This window comes from Pipistrellus hanaki (genome assembly GCF_964339955.1).
Source record: "Pipistrellus hanaki genome assembly, chromosome: 3".
Lineage (NCBI taxonomy): Eukaryota > Metazoa > Chordata > Mammalia > Chiroptera > Vespertilionidae > Pipistrellus > Pipistrellus hanaki.
In genome coordinates this window covers 186,860,602-186,874,484 of record NC_140505.1, presented here as the reverse complement: position 1 = coordinate 186,874,484, position 13,883 = coordinate 186,860,602, and the positions used below count along the sequence as shown (strand labels likewise).

Genomic DNA, 13,883 nt, shown 5'->3' with positions numbered 1-13,883 from the left:
CCTGGGTCCTGAGTGGTGCGCCTGCCCCAGGCCTCCAGGCTGGGCGGGCTGGGCGGGTGCCCGGTGCCCCGAGCCCGCGGCTCAGGCCTCTGGGCCCCCGAAGGCCAGGTTGTCGCGGACCATCAGCGTCTTACGGAGGTCCCGGTCCGCCGCGGGGCGCTGCATCCGCCACTTGTGCGCCTCCTGCAGGCCCGGCTCGAAGTAGTAGATGCAGGCGCCGAAGCCGGCCAGGACGAGGACGGAGATGACCAGGTACAGGGGCACGAACCAGTCCAGGAAGTGCGGCATCACGGCGGCCGGCTGTGGGACACAGGGAGGGGCGGGGTGAGGGCCGGAGCGACCTGGTCCTGCCCGCCCGTCCAAGGTCACAGAGGCCCACAGAGCCAGGCCGGAGCGCCACTCCATAGACTGAGGCCCAGGAGAGTGGGGGCAGCGTCTGATCGGGACCGGCCCCTGACCGAGCACAGAGCTGCCCCATCACAGGGCCCCCCGGGCTCCCACTCACCGTGAGGGGGGCTGTGGCTCTGGCTCAGCCTCTCAGGCACATGGCCTCGGGCCAGGCGCTGCCTCTTGGGGGTTCACAGAGGTGACTGCCCCTCAGAGCTCTCATAAGGGACAGCATGGGCGATGCCTCCTCTCAGCTGCCCTAACAGCACGGCACCATTAGCCCCAGGAGCTGCCGCTGCCAGTCCCTCCCAGACGGCGGGTCCCCAGCCCCCACCATCCTGGCAGGCATGGCTGGTAAAAGTGGGGTGGAAAAGCACCCACCCCCAGGGGACCTGGTTGAATTCACAGGGGCCACAGAGGCTCCGGAATTCAGGCCCAGGCCCAACCTCATCGTTAGGAGAGTATGGGGGCAGGCAAACACCGTGGGCCTTGGTTTCCACATCTGTAAAATGGGAACAAAGATAATGCCTAAGGTCATAGGGCTATTGTGACCCTTGAAACGAATTAATTTACGTGGAATGCTTAGAGCCAGGGCCTGGCACATAAGTGTTACATAGTAAGTCTGTTCTTATTCTCTGAGCCTCAGTTTCCTTTCCTGTAGAATGGGAATCAAAGTAGGCCACATTCCCGAGGTCAGTGTGGATGGTTAAGGAGACAGTGCCTGAGTGCACCGAGCACCAGGCTGCCGGCAAGGGACCAGCACTCCCTGAGGAGTGGCTGCCGGATTGTAGTTCCCAGTGGACCAGGGCAGGGAAGGGGGGTAGCAGGTGTGGGGAGCCGGGCAAACCAACGTTACAGATGCCCAGACGGTAAGAATGGTCCCGAGCGCTCACATCGCTCTCTGCCAGCCTCCCGCCTCCCCACTCACCCTGACGCCTCCTGTGGATCTGCTCTCAGACCTCTGCACCTGCGTGTCCCCAGCCTTCTGCCCCCTCTATCCCCCCGCCCGCAATGGCCTCTCATGTTCACCTGGCAAACGCCAATTCATACTTCCAAAGCCAGATCACAGATCATCTCCAGAAACGGGGCAAAGCAGGACCATGTGACCCCCCCAAACCCTTCCTGAGCTGTGAGGAGGGGCGGGTGGAGGAGCCCTCTGCCTGCCGCCCGCAGGGAAGGAGATGCTGTTGGAAAGCGCTCACAGCCCTGACCAAGGCCGATGGGCTGGGTGGCTGTCCACACTCAGAACGGGGCCCAGAGAGGTTCTCGCACTGGGCCTGGGTTACCCCACTGGGAGGCGACAGCCAGACCCCAAACCCGGTGATGTCCTGAGGTCCCCCTGGGCTGTAAGACAGGAGCAGAGGCCCCCTGGCCTGCGGGGAGGGGAGAGGGCGGGATGGAGGGCCTCCGGGCAGGCTGAGTGGGACCCTCTCTGCTCCAGGGCCTCCTGCACGCTGCTTGGGGTGGGCCTGGGAGGGGGCTGTGGCCCAGAGGAGGGAGGTGCTGCGTGCCGGTCCTGCGTCCCGCCCCCGGGTCCCCGCTGCTGTCTGGAGCACAGGCCTGCCCCACGCTTCCCGGTGCCCTGCCCACGGAGCAGTCAGGCGAAGGGAGCCTGGATGGCGCGGAGTCAGGCCAGCGGTGCCCTCCTTTCCCGGTGCCTCGCTGGAACTCTGGAGGAAGTTCAGAGCTGCCTGGTGCTGCCTGGGTGGGGGGAGGTGGGACAGGGGTCCCCAAGCAGACAGGCTGCTCCGAACCAGCCTGCCTAAAACCAAGGTGGTTGGTGCCCCTCCCCTGGCCCCAGCCAGGACCCCAGTCTCCTTTCAGCGTAAACATGAGCAGGGGGCCCGCAGAGCAGAAGGCATTCCTGTGAAGCGGAGCCCAGGGTCCCCCAACCTCTCCAGCCCTGGGAACAGAACCCCGGGCACTCGGGGGCAGCCTGCGGGCCTGGCCTAGCCGAAGCAGAACACGCACAGGCCTCCTCTGTGACCTTGGGCCACTCCTCGCCCTCTCTGGACCTCAGGGTTCCCCATGCACGGGGGCGGGGGCGGGTGGGGGTTGTCAGAGGATCTAGAAGAAATATCCAGGCACATTCCAGCCAGGGTTCCGCACAGAGCACTGTGAGGCTGCAGAGCCCCTCTCCCTGCCTCCCGAGCCACGGACACCCCGGGGCGCCCCGCCCCCCGCGTGCCCACAGACCCACCTCGTGCCCTGCAGATGCTGTTCCAGGGGCTCTGCGCTCAGCGCAGCACCTTAGCTCTGCTCAGCGGCTCGGCACCGGCCGTGGACTTAGTCACGGCTGCTGTCCCCACGGTCACTGCCGGCTGCGGCCATCCTGGGCGCTGGAGGCAGAGGAAGGACGGGCCAATGTCCCCCCCGGGGGACAGAGCTTCCCAGGCCCAGGGCTTGGGGGTCGGGGGAGGGGGAGGCCAGCAGGGGACAGTCCTGGACTGGCTGGACACCCTGGTACCTCTCCCTGCCCATCGGAGACCCTTCCTTCTGGCCCCAAACCTCAGGATGGCAGGAGGCGGGACCCGTCTCGGCCAATCAGCAGCCTAGCAGAGCAAGGGCTTTATCCTCCGTTACCCAGGCAACTAGCCTTTTCTGGCTCCCTCCCACTGTGCAGGGGGTTCAGAGATGACAGGCAGGAAGGGTTTGGGGGGATCCGGACAGGAGTGGGAGCCACCCAGCAGGCTGCTGGGCCCTCCAGCTGGAGGTCTGGAGAGGAGGGGACCCCGACTGCGATAACTGGGAGGGTCCGGAGGCTTGCCCTTTGAAAACAGGGAGAGACTGGGCCCTGGCAAGTGGGTGGGGACACAGCAGTGCAGCCGGTGAGGGGAGGCTGGTGGGAAAGGCTGTGGGTGAGCTGACTTTGATCCCACCCCCCATACACACCCTGCCAGCTCTGAAAAATCTGGGCTCTGCAAGGGTCAGGTCCTCGCCAGCATCCGTGGGGCAAAGAGGATGAGTCGGACTTCACAGAGAGATTTTCATTGACATTTAGGGTGCATCCAGGAAAATACAAATCTTCATTTTATTTTATTGTAAATCCTTATCCAAGGATATTTTTCCATTGACTTTTAGAGAGAAAGGAAGGGAGGGGGGCGGAGAGAGAGGGGAAAAAACCGCATCAATGTAAAAGAGACACATCAATTGGTTGCTTCCTGCACCCACCCCAGTGCCCTTGACTGGGACTCAAACCAAGATCCTTGGGTCCACAGGACTGACAATCTAACCACTGAGCCAAACTAGCCAGGGCAAAAAATTGTAAATCTTCAGGGATGATTTTTAAAAATATATATATTTTATTGATTTTTTACAGAGAGGAAGGCAGAAGGATAGAGAGCTAGAAACATTGATGAGAGAGAAACATCGACCAGCTGCCTCCTACACACCCCCTACTGGGGATGTGCCCGCAACCAAGGTACATGCCCTTGACCAGAATCGACCCGGGACCTTTCAGTCCGCAGACCGACGCTCTATCCACTGAGCCAAACCGGTTTCGGCTTCAGTGATGAATTTTTAAATGCAAATCTTAAATGCACGCACTTGTGCAACCACCACCAGATCAATGTCTGGCATGCTTCCATCACCGTAGGCAGCTCCCGCCTGCCTTTGCCAGGCAATATCTCCTTCCCACAGGCACGCGCTGATCTGACTTCTGTCACCAGAGATTGGTTTGCCTGTCCTGGAATTCCATCTCCATGGGGTCACCCGGCATACACTCTTTGGTGTCTGGCTTGGCGCTCGGCACAGCGCTTCTGCCCTCATTGCTGTGGCACGGATCAGTGTACCACAACGTGCTTCTCTCTTCACCCCTGGCCGTCTCTCAGGGCTGTTTGCAGCCGGCAACCTTGAGGAATGAGGTACCCCCCCCTCCCGAGGGAAAGAGCAGGCCTCCCACTCACTGTAAAAGCAGCGCCCCTCAGGTCCTGTGATGTCACCCCCAGGTGCACAGGCAGCCATGACGGGTCCTTGTGGGGCTGCAGAACGTGGGAACTGACACAAGCGCAAAGCCCTGGCTATTGCTTCTACTGAGTAAGACAGTCCTTTGTCTCTTAAGGAGCCCCATGTCTTCTGCCAGCATTCATGGGGTCGTAAGGCCATGACCAAAGCGTAGTGAGCGGTTTATTAGTTTGTAAGTACGGTAAAATCTGAGGCTGCACAGTTTTTGATGATGTATTAAGTGGGGATTAGAGCTATTGAGAAAAGAGAGCAGAAAAGGGTAGATAGGGCGTATGGAGGGGCTTGCTTGCTATTTTATTTAGTCAAAGTTGATTTCAGAGAAAGGAAGAGAGAGTGAGCAAGTGAGCAGTTTGTTGTTCCGCTTATTTATGCCTTCACTGGTTGACTCTTGTATGTGCCCTGACTGGGGATCGAACCCACAACCGTGGCTTATTCAGAAGATGCTCTAACCAACTCGCTATTAGCGAGTGGTAATTAAGAAAGACACCGCTAGCCGAAACCGGTTTGGTTCAGCGGTAGAGCATCGGTCTGCGGACTGAAAGGTCCCAGGTTCGATTCCAGTCAAGGACATGTACGTTGGTTGCGGGCATATCCCCGGTAGGGGGTGTGCAAGAGGCGGCTGGTCGATGTTTCTCTCTCATCGACGTTTCTAGCTCTCTATCTCTCTCCCTTCCTCTCTGTAAAAAATCAATAAAAATACATTAAAAAAAAAAAAAAGAAAGAAAGAAAGACCCGCTGATAAGGTGACACTGCATCGGAAACACGAATAAGTGAGGACACAAGCAATGTGACTGCCTGAGAGAAGAGCATTTCAGCCAGAGGGGACACAAGGGCACAGGTCCTGAGGTAAGAGGGCACTCTGGGCATTTGAGAAACAGCCTGATGGTCCCTGACAGAGAGGAGCTGAAGACAGGTCAGGGAGATGAGCAGCAGATGAGGCTGGGGCCAGACCACGCGGAGCCTCCAAGCCTGTGACGGTGAGTGCCATGTACTGTGAGATGGGCAGTCCTGGTGGGTTTTGATGAGAGATGTGGCCTATTCTAATTTCTGCGGTAAAAGTTGACTCTGATTGCTGTGTGGAGGGCAGCCTGGGGCCCTGGGGACCAGGCTGCAAACGGGGAGCCAGTGAGAAGGCTGTTATAACAGGCCCAGTAGGCGAAGGCTGTGGCTTGCCTGGTGGTAGCGGAGGTAGAAGGCCAGGCGATGAGAAGTGGTCACATTTTAAAATGAGAACCCAGGGGCTTGCTCATTTAAGGACTGGCTGAGGGTTGGGGCGAAGAGGAGCCAGAACGACCCCACGGTTTTGTTCTGAGCAGCTGCCAGGTCGGTGACTGCGCATAAATGAACGGGCCGGATCACTGCACACCTTCTTTCTCCGAGGCGGGAAGCAAGGCCTGCACCATGGACAGCACCTTCAGAGTCTGGAGCTCCGTCCGAAAAGGAGGGTGCGGTTCCTTTAAGGGGCGTCGCGACGGAAAACCCCGCCCAGAGAGGGTCACGTGCGCTCGGGAGCACTGGGGCGGGCCCACAGCGGGGTTTGAAAGTGAGTCGCGGAGCGGCGGCTCCGCCAGCGGCCGGGATGTCGGTGTTGCGGCCGCAGGACCAGCTGCCTGGCCTGAACGCGGCCACCATCTTGGTAGGCGCCAGCCGCCCGCTCCCCCCGGGGCCTCCTCTCCCCTCCCCTCCCTGGCTGTGCCTCAGCGGCCCGTTCTCCGCGCTCTTCGGCGGGCGGGCGCGCGCTGTTCCGGAAGAGGTGGTGGGCGGGATAGCCATATTCTTCCCCAATCAGAATAGCCGCTCTCTGAGGCTGAAGGACGCCCCAGCCAATAGGCGCGCGGCGAGTTTTTTCCTGGCTTCTGATTGGTTTCTGGCCCGGAGGCTGCGTTCCAAGCCGGGGATGAGTCTGAGTCCGGCCTCCCGGAGTGGCCCGGCTGTCAGCGGAGGGTCCGCAAAGTAGCAAGTGCCGCGCGGGGAGACCGGGAGAGGGGGTAGGCCTCAGGCGCTCAGCCGTGCCTGGCGGAGTCTTCTTTCGGTGAATGGCGCCCTGTGCGCAGGAGCCAGCATCCTGGGGGTGGTGGCCGCCGTGGGGCGGTGCCCGGATCCCCATGTCCTCAGAGGGACATCGCCCCCTTCTCTCTCTGGGCAGCTGGTGGGCAAGGAGGATGCTCCTCTGCAGCAGCTGGCCGACTCGATGCTCAAGGAGGACTGCGCCTCCTCGCTGAAGGTGTAAGTAGCGGAGGCTGGGGCGTCCGATCGCTCGGCTGTGGTCTGAACGCTGGCTGGGCGGGAAGGAGAGCCCAGGAGCCGCCCGAGAGGCGGCCCAGGGGGAGCGGGGTGGCCAGCCCCTCAACCATCCTCGCTGGCCCGCAGCACCTGGTGGAGCCCTGGCTAAGGTACCCTCCTCCATCACTCCCGACCACGCACTCGTTCTCTTCCTCTAACACTTGGCACCGTAAGAAACTTCTCTGGTTGCTGTTCGTTTACTTGTTTCCTGTCTACCAGGCATGGCCCCCACGGCCAGTCCCTGGAGGGCAGGGACTTTGACTTTTGTTCACTGGTGACTCCCCAGTGTCTTTTTAAAATATATATATTATTGATTTTTTATAGAGAGGAAGGCAGAGGGATAGAGAGTTAGAATTATCGATGAGAATCCTTGATCAGCTGCCTCTTGCACACCCCCTACTAGGGATGTGCCCACAACCAAGGTACATGTCCTTGACCGGAATCGAACCCGGGACCTTTCAGTCCGCAGGCCGACGCTGTATCCACTGAGCCAAATCGGTTTTGGCCCCAGTGTCTTTTATAAATATATATATATATATGTTTGATTTTTTACAGAGAGGAAAAGAGAGGGACAGAGAGTTCTATCCACTGAGCCAAACTGATCAGGACCTATTTTTAGATTATTCTAGTGTCTGAAAGCGTATAGTATGTTGTGTACATGAAGATATGTTTAGAAAAATGCTCTAATGTTAGTTAATAGTAATTTCTGGGTAACTGGACTTTTAGGAGTGTGTGGTGTGTTTTTTGTTTGTTTTTTAAATATATTTTTATTGATTTCAGAGAGGAAAAGAGAGGGAGGGAGGGAGGGAGGGAGAGAAGGAGAGAGAGAGAGAGAGAGAGAGAGCGAGAGAGAGAAATATCAACGATGAGAAAGAACCATCAATTGGCTGCCTCCTACATGCCCCCTACTGGGATCAAGCTGGCAACCCAGGTGTGTGCCCTTTACCAGAAATTGAACTGTGATTTCCTGGTTCAGGTGACCATGGTCAACCACTGAGCCAGACCGGCTGGGCTGTCCTTTTTGATGTTTCCTGAATTATAAGGTGGGGGATGGGAGGAGCTGGGTGGTAGGCATACATGGAAATGGGCAGAAATAGAAGGTTCAATAAAAACCTTCAGGAGGGCTGAAACCAGTTTGGCTCAATGGATAGAGCATTGGCTTGGGGACTGAAGGGTCCTGGGTTCGATTCTGATCAAGGACATGTACCTTGGTTGCGGGCATATCCCCAGAAGGGGGTGTGCAAGAGGCAGCTGATCGATGACTCTCTCTCATCGATGTTTCTAACTCTCTATCTCTCTCCCTTCCTCTCTGTACAAAATCAATAAAATATATATTTTTTTAAAAACCTTCAGGAGGGTATCTGACAACCAGGGCCCAAGTCCAGGAGAATGATGAGGTGATTTGTCCAAGGGCACACAGCTGGTAATTTGCAGAACTGAGATTTGAACCCCCTTCTGTCACCCTCCAAAGGAGTTCAGTCTCAGCCCCTAATCTTCACAGTTCAGCACCCGCCTCTGAGCCTGGCCTCCCTCCCAGCATGCAGTGCCGCTGGCTAGCCCTTGCCATCTTCTACCCCACATGTGTCAAACACAAGGCCCGCGGGCCAAATCCAGCCCGCCAGGCCTTGCAATGTGGCCCGCACGGCGCTGTCATCACTGCACTCCGCTGTCAGTTTATGACATTGTCAGTTTATGACTGTTCAGTAAACCATTCGGCCCGCGATTTAGGCTGGATTTTAGATTTTGGCCCCTTCTCTGATTGAGTTCGACACCCCTATTTACCCAAAGCTCCCTCTTACCAAGGCGGCTACTAAACAGAACTCCTTCTGCCAGAGGCGTCAGCCCTGCCCTGCCCCTCCGCTCCCCTGAGGAGCCTTGCCCAGAAGGACATCAGGTGAAGAGGTCAGGCACCTCTGACAGCACGTGAAATGTCGGTGCATGTGTCTTTGGTCCTGACCTTTCTTGTTTTTCAGCCACTTGGCGCATTCCCTCCCTTTGCCCTCCGATGTGAATCGCCCCCGGATTGACCTGATTGTGTTTGTGATCAACCTTCACAGCAAATACAGGTGAGAGCCGGGCGGTGGGGCTGTCGGGGCTCGGGTGGCCCAGGCTTAGGGGTGTGCTGGGCAGTGACGTCACTTGTGACGTCACTTGGGAAGGAGAGGAGGGAGGGAGAGGCTGCCTGGGGTGGGAGGAGGGGGAGCGGTGGCCAGTGCGAGATGATTGGAGACACTGATGACTCCTGGCAGGGTCCCCTGTCATTGAACTAATGCGCCCTGAGGTTCACTCTGTTCCGGACAGCAGGCACAGAGATGAAAGAAACAGACCCCTGGCCTCAGTGTGCTCCTAGCCCGTTGCAGGAGGAGGCGGGACTTCCGCACACGTGTGAGGGCCCACACAGGCCTCTGCCGCTCAGGACTTAGTCAGGGTGGGCTTTCTGGTGGAGGCGACACCTGACCGATGAGGCGGACTTAGCAGGTAAAGATGGAGTGAGCTCCCTGTTCCAGGCGAGGAGTTCATGTAAAAAGGATAGTGTGTTTAGAAGAAAGACCAGTAAGGCCTGTGGGAGGTCAGGAGCCCAGGCTAGTGTGGGGCCGTGGCCGTGGCAGCAGGAGGGCCCGGCCCGGCCTCCCTGTGGTGCTGGCAGCCCTGGGGACAGGACCGAGGCAGCCTGTGGAGGCAGAGGAGAGGCTGTCCGCCCTCCCCTCCCGGGGGCACAGACGGAGGTGTGATTAAAAGAGTTTGACACAATGAAAGGACAAAGGATTCCAATGCTCTGGGCAGAGTCCTGTCGCCTCCTCCGTGGTCTCCGGCCTCTGGATGGAGGGGGTGGAGAGACTGCCTTCTCTGTGGTAAGGTCTGTTTTCTCGCCCCGCCCGGCCTCCCAGCCTGCAGAGCGTGGAGGAGTCCCTGCGCCACGTGGACGCCACCTACTTCCTGGGGAAGGTGGGCTTCCTGGTCACGGGCGGTAAGTGACCCCGCCCGCCGAGGGCCCTGTGCCGGTCCTCCTGGCAGAGGCCGGGCCGATGGGAGGAGCGGGCCTCGGAGTCTGACCGGCTGTCGTTCTTCCTAAGGGCATTCCGGAGTGGTTCCGCTGAGATCCTTGCGTGGATGGCCGAGTGGTTTTAGAGTAAAACCCAGACTCCCATGGCCTCTGCTTTCCCGCCGCCTCACCTCTGACCCTCCCGCTCTGGTTCAGCCTGTGGCTCTGAGCGAGTCCTGCTGACTCGGGGCTGTTCCCAGCAGTGGGGACAGTGCCCGCTACCCTCCCCTGAGCACTCACTGCCCAGACACCGCTCTGAGCGCGTGCTTCTGTGTCATCCTCACAAGCAGCCCTCGAGGTGGGTATTCGCTCTCCTTGAAGCTGAGGAGCCTGGTCAGGAGGTGCGGAACCTGCCCAGGCCCCAGAGCTAGACAGTGGGAGAGCTGAGGTCCATACCTGGAGAGTCCTATTCCTGAGCCATGCGCTTCTCTCAGGTCCTCTTCCCGTCCGTCTAGGTGACACCTCCTTTCCGCGTCCTGGGAAGGCTTCCCCAACCAGCCCTGCAATCTGGTCCCTGCGGGCACCCATCCCGCACGGATGGTGTGTCTGAGCTGAACTGGGAGCCCCTTTTGGGGAGCACCTGGCACGGTTTATCTTCAAAAGCACTGGTAGCCCTGGCCAGTGTGGCTCAGTGGGTTGGGTATCATCCCGTGCACCAGGTTCCATTCCGGATCGGGGCACACGTGGGCTCAATCCTCAGTAGGGAGTATGCAGGGCCAGCCAATGGATATTTTGCTTTCACATCAACGTTTTTCTCTCCCCCTCTCTAAAAATCTCAATTAAAAAAAAATTTTTTAATGAAAATAAAAAGCATTGGTGAATAAATGAGTGCCAGTCACTTATATATCAGTTCACCGAGTCTCCATAGTAACTCAGTGGGGCTGCTGCCATCCTCACTTTATAGATGAGAAGCCATGTTTTCAGAGCCCTTTCCACCTTGTCTGCTAACCTGATCTCAGAGCCCTGAAGAGAAGGTGCCAGGATTGTGTGTGTGTGTGTGTGTGTGTGTGTGTGTGTCCCGAAGAGGGCTGCTTTGCCCAGGGTCCCTCCGTGGCCGCCGGCAGGGGGCGCTCACAGCGTGGCACTCTCCGCTTCTTTGCAGCCGGGCGGGACAGCCACTGCAGCGTGCACCGGAGCACCGTGCTGAAGCTGGCCCGCGCCTACCGGAGCCCCCTGCTCTTCTGTGACCTGGAGGTGAGGGCGTCCGGCGCGGGGACGGGCAGTCAGCGCTCCGGGGCTGCTTCAGGGATCCCCAGTATCGGGGATCAGGGGTTCTTCTGGAGCCTGGGGACCCCTCTGGCCTGAGAGTAGAATTCAGGGGACCTGTGAACTTCCACTTTACTAACCTCTCCGTGAAACAGCATCCTGGGTGTGGGCCAGAGCCGTCATTAGTTTTACAGAATCTGTGACTGTTGGCGGGTGCACGTGGGTGCTGATCTTACGGCGGGTGGTGCCATTCTGTGTGTGGCCAGTAGGTGGCAGGCCACGCCAGCCCTGGGCCACCCTGCGCCTGAGCACTGAGAGGACTGCGGCCTGCTGTCTGTTTCCAGCCGCAGACCGCTGAGAACAGACCTGGCTTCCCGGGGGAGCCCCCTGCCCCATGCAGGGCACACACCTCTGCATGACCACGTTTGGGCCTCGCCATCGTCTGAGGCTTTGTGTGGCAAGAACTATCACCCCATTTCACACAGGAGGAAACCCGCTCGGCGGGTGTGGGGTGCCCAGTGAAGTGATGTTCTAGCCCTGCCACAGGGCCCCGTGCTGCTCCCTGAGAGCACAGGGTCAGGCACTGCCCTCCTCTCAGCTGCAGTGAGCGATGCACGCTGTCCACCCCGAGAAGGGCTTCCCTGGGGTGCTGGAGGGACTCGTGAGCTGAGATGGCGGACACTGCGCGGAGAGGTGCGCCCTGGACAGGGTCCTGGCCGCGGACAGGGTCCTGGCCGCCGACAGGGTCATGCCCGCGGACAGGGTCCTGGCGGCGGACAGGGTCATGGCCGCGGACAGGGTCATGGCCGCGGACAGGGTCATGGCCGCGGACAGGGTCCTGGCCGCCGACAGGGTCATGGCCGCGGACAGGATCATGGCGGCGGACAGGGTCCTGGCCGCGGACAGGGTCCTGGCCGCCGACAGGGTCATGGCCGCGGACAGGGTCATGGCGGCGGACAGGGTCATGGCCGCGGACAGGGTCATGGCAGCGGGCAGGGTCATGGCGGTGGACAGGGTCCTGGCCTTGCTGGGCGGTGGTGCCCTGCACTGTCCCCCCCGTCTCCGGCCCCAGCCCCTCGGGAGGCCTGTGTGGCCACTCTGACCTGCCCCCCTCTCCCCGCAGGTGGAAGGCTTCCGGGTCTCCATGGCGCAGCGCCTGGTCCGCATGCTGCAGGTCTGCGCGGGCCACGTGCCCGGCGTCTCCGCCCTGAGCCTGCTGTCCCTGCTGAGGAGCTCTGAGAGCCCCTGCCTGGAGGACCTGTGAGGGCGGGACCGGGTTCTGTGCTCCCGCAGGACTGAGCTCTGTGCTCCTGCAGGACTGAGCTCTGTGCTCCCGCAGGACCGGGCTCTGTGCTCCCTCAGGACCGAGCTCTGTGCTCCCGCAGGACCGAGCTCTGTGCTCCCGCAGGACCGAGCTCTGTGCTCCCGCAGGACTGAGCTCTGTGCTCCCGCAGGAGGGCGGGAGCCCCACGCGGAGCAGCCCGCCGCCCACTCCCAGCTCGCTCCAGCGGAGCCTGTATCCGTCAGACACGGCCGTTTCCACTGTGGACTCCACTTGAACACAGAGTCTGTGACCAAAAACAGAAACGCATTGCTCTCACCCACCGCTTTGACTCTGCAGATGAACGGACTCAGAACAATGACACGTAGGGTGGGGGCGGGGACCCTGGCTTCCAGGAGCCAGTCTGACTCCACATCCGGGCCTTGCATTCTTGGAGAGCCTGCTTGTTGCCCCTCGGAGCCTCAGTTTCCCCGGGTGAGACGAGCTTGTTCTCCCTTGTGCTGTGGGGACCGAATGAAATGACAGCGGCGAAGGGCCGAGCTGGTGTGCCCTGCGCTTGCTCACGTGCGGATAATAAACTGTTAGCGCCTTGCGGGCCCAGGGAAGCACCCGGCGAATGGTGACTGTTATTTGGGTTCACACAGCTAAGGTCAAACCCTGGTGAAACCCGGATGGCACGTGGGATTCCCGGTGTGCGAGGGGCGTGAGGGGAGCTGGTTTCTGGGTTGGCAGCGAGGGGCTGGGCGCGACCACTGCCTGCCTCCTCCCTGGGGCCTGAGCAGAACGTGGGGGAGTGCCCGGGCTGGAGTCAGGACCCCTGTGAGCCAGGGGGCCGGGGCGGGTGGGAGGTCTGCGGGAAGAGCCGGTCACGGCTCCCGGGGGCGGGCCAGCACCTCCACACCCCACTCCTGCACCCGGACCCGCCCTCCGTCCTCGGGCATCTGGAGGGATCCTGCTGGGTGCCCTGGGCAGTGCCAGCACCGCGCCCACCCCTCCCTCAGGGGGCGGACACCTGCCTGTCTCAGGCAGCCTCCTGCCCGCGAGTGCTCAGCCCCGGGGTTTCCGCTGAGGCCCGAGGTCCCGGCCTCGGAGCACGTCACGCTCTGCGGAGCCTTCTCAGCCACCCGTCTCCCCCGCAGCCTGCGAGCCGGCTGCTTCCCCATTTCACAGCGAGTGAAACCGAGACTGATCGGAGGTGTGTCCCGGCCTCAGAGCCGCTCGGCTGCGGAGCCCACGTCTGGCCAGCCCTCGGCTTTCCCCCCGGTTTTCTCGTTGGTTTTTATTTTATTTATTTTTTATTATTTTTAAAAAATTTGTTTTATTGATTTTTCACAGCAAGGAAGAGAGAGGTATAGAGAGTTAGAAACATCGATGAGAGAGAATCATCGATCAGCTGCCTCTTGCACACCCCCTACTGGGGATGTGGCCACAACCAAGGTACATGCCCTCAACCGGAATCGAACCCGGGACCTTTCAGTCCGCAGGCCGACACTCTATCCACTGAGCCAAACCGGTCCCAGCTCTTGTTGGTTTTTAATGTTTGTATTGATCTCAGAGAGAGGGAGAGGAACATCAATGACGAGGGAATCATCTCTCCATCAGGTGCCTCCCGCACACCCCACGCTGGGGGTCGAGCCCCCAACCCGCATGTGCCCTGACCGGGAATTGAACCGTGACCCCCTGGTTCACAGGTCGAAGCCCGGCTACTGAGCCACACCG

The 13,883-nt window shown here is 59.8% G+C and overlaps 2 protein-coding genes across 3 annotated transcripts; one reads left to right on the top strand and one right to left on the bottom strand.

The window, feature by feature from the left end:
- On the bottom strand, positions 1-2,905 carry SMIM45 (small integral membrane protein 45). The gene is made up of 2 exons (XM_084876165.1): positions 2,588-2,905; positions 1-300 (listed from the first exon to the last, which is right to left on the bottom strand). The coding sequence occupies exon 2, from the start codon at positions 286-288 to the stop codon at positions 82-84; it is 207 nt and encodes a 68-aa protein (XP_084732291.1). The 5' UTR covers positions 289-300; positions 2,588-2,905; the 3' UTR covers positions 1-81.
- Positions 2,906-5,857: 2,952 nt separating this feature from the next.
- Positions 5,858-12,772, top strand: CENPM (centromere protein M). Of its 2 annotated transcripts, none has more exons than XM_084876698.1 (7): positions 5,858-5,986; positions 6,497-6,576; positions 8,607-8,699; positions 9,522-9,601; positions 10,779-10,870; positions 12,006-12,157; positions 12,319-12,772. In XM_084876698.1, the coding sequence occupies exons 1-6, from the start codon at positions 5,930-5,932 to the stop codon at positions 12,144-12,146; spliced, it is 543 nt and encodes a 180-aa protein (XP_084732824.1). In that variant the 5' UTR covers positions 5,858-5,929; the 3' UTR covers positions 12,147-12,157; positions 12,319-12,772. The 2 variants fall into 2 exon arrangements, with proteins under 2 accessions (XP_084732824.1, XP_084732825.1); XM_084876699.1 differs by having other exon boundaries at positions 12,006-12,186; positions 12,348-12,772.
- The last annotated feature ends 1,111 nt before the right edge of the window (positions 12,773-13,883 follow it).

Coding starts and splice junctions, on each gene's coding strand:
- SMIM45 (XM_084876165.1), bottom strand. CDS start 288: ATGCCGCACTTCCTGGACTGGTTCGTGCCCCTGTACCTGGTCATCTCC.
- CENPM (XM_084876698.1), top strand. CDS start 5,930: ATGTCGGTGTTGCGGCCGCAGGACCAGCTGCCTGGCCTGAACGCGGCC. Junction 8,700..9,521: donor AACCTTCACAGCAAATACAG/GTGAGAGCCGGG, acceptor CCGGCCTCCCAG/CCTGCAGAGCGTGGAGGAGT. Junction 9,602..10,778: donor GGGCTTCCTGGTCACGGGCG/GTAAGTGACCCC, acceptor GCTTCTTTGCAG/CCGGGCGGGACAGCCACTGC.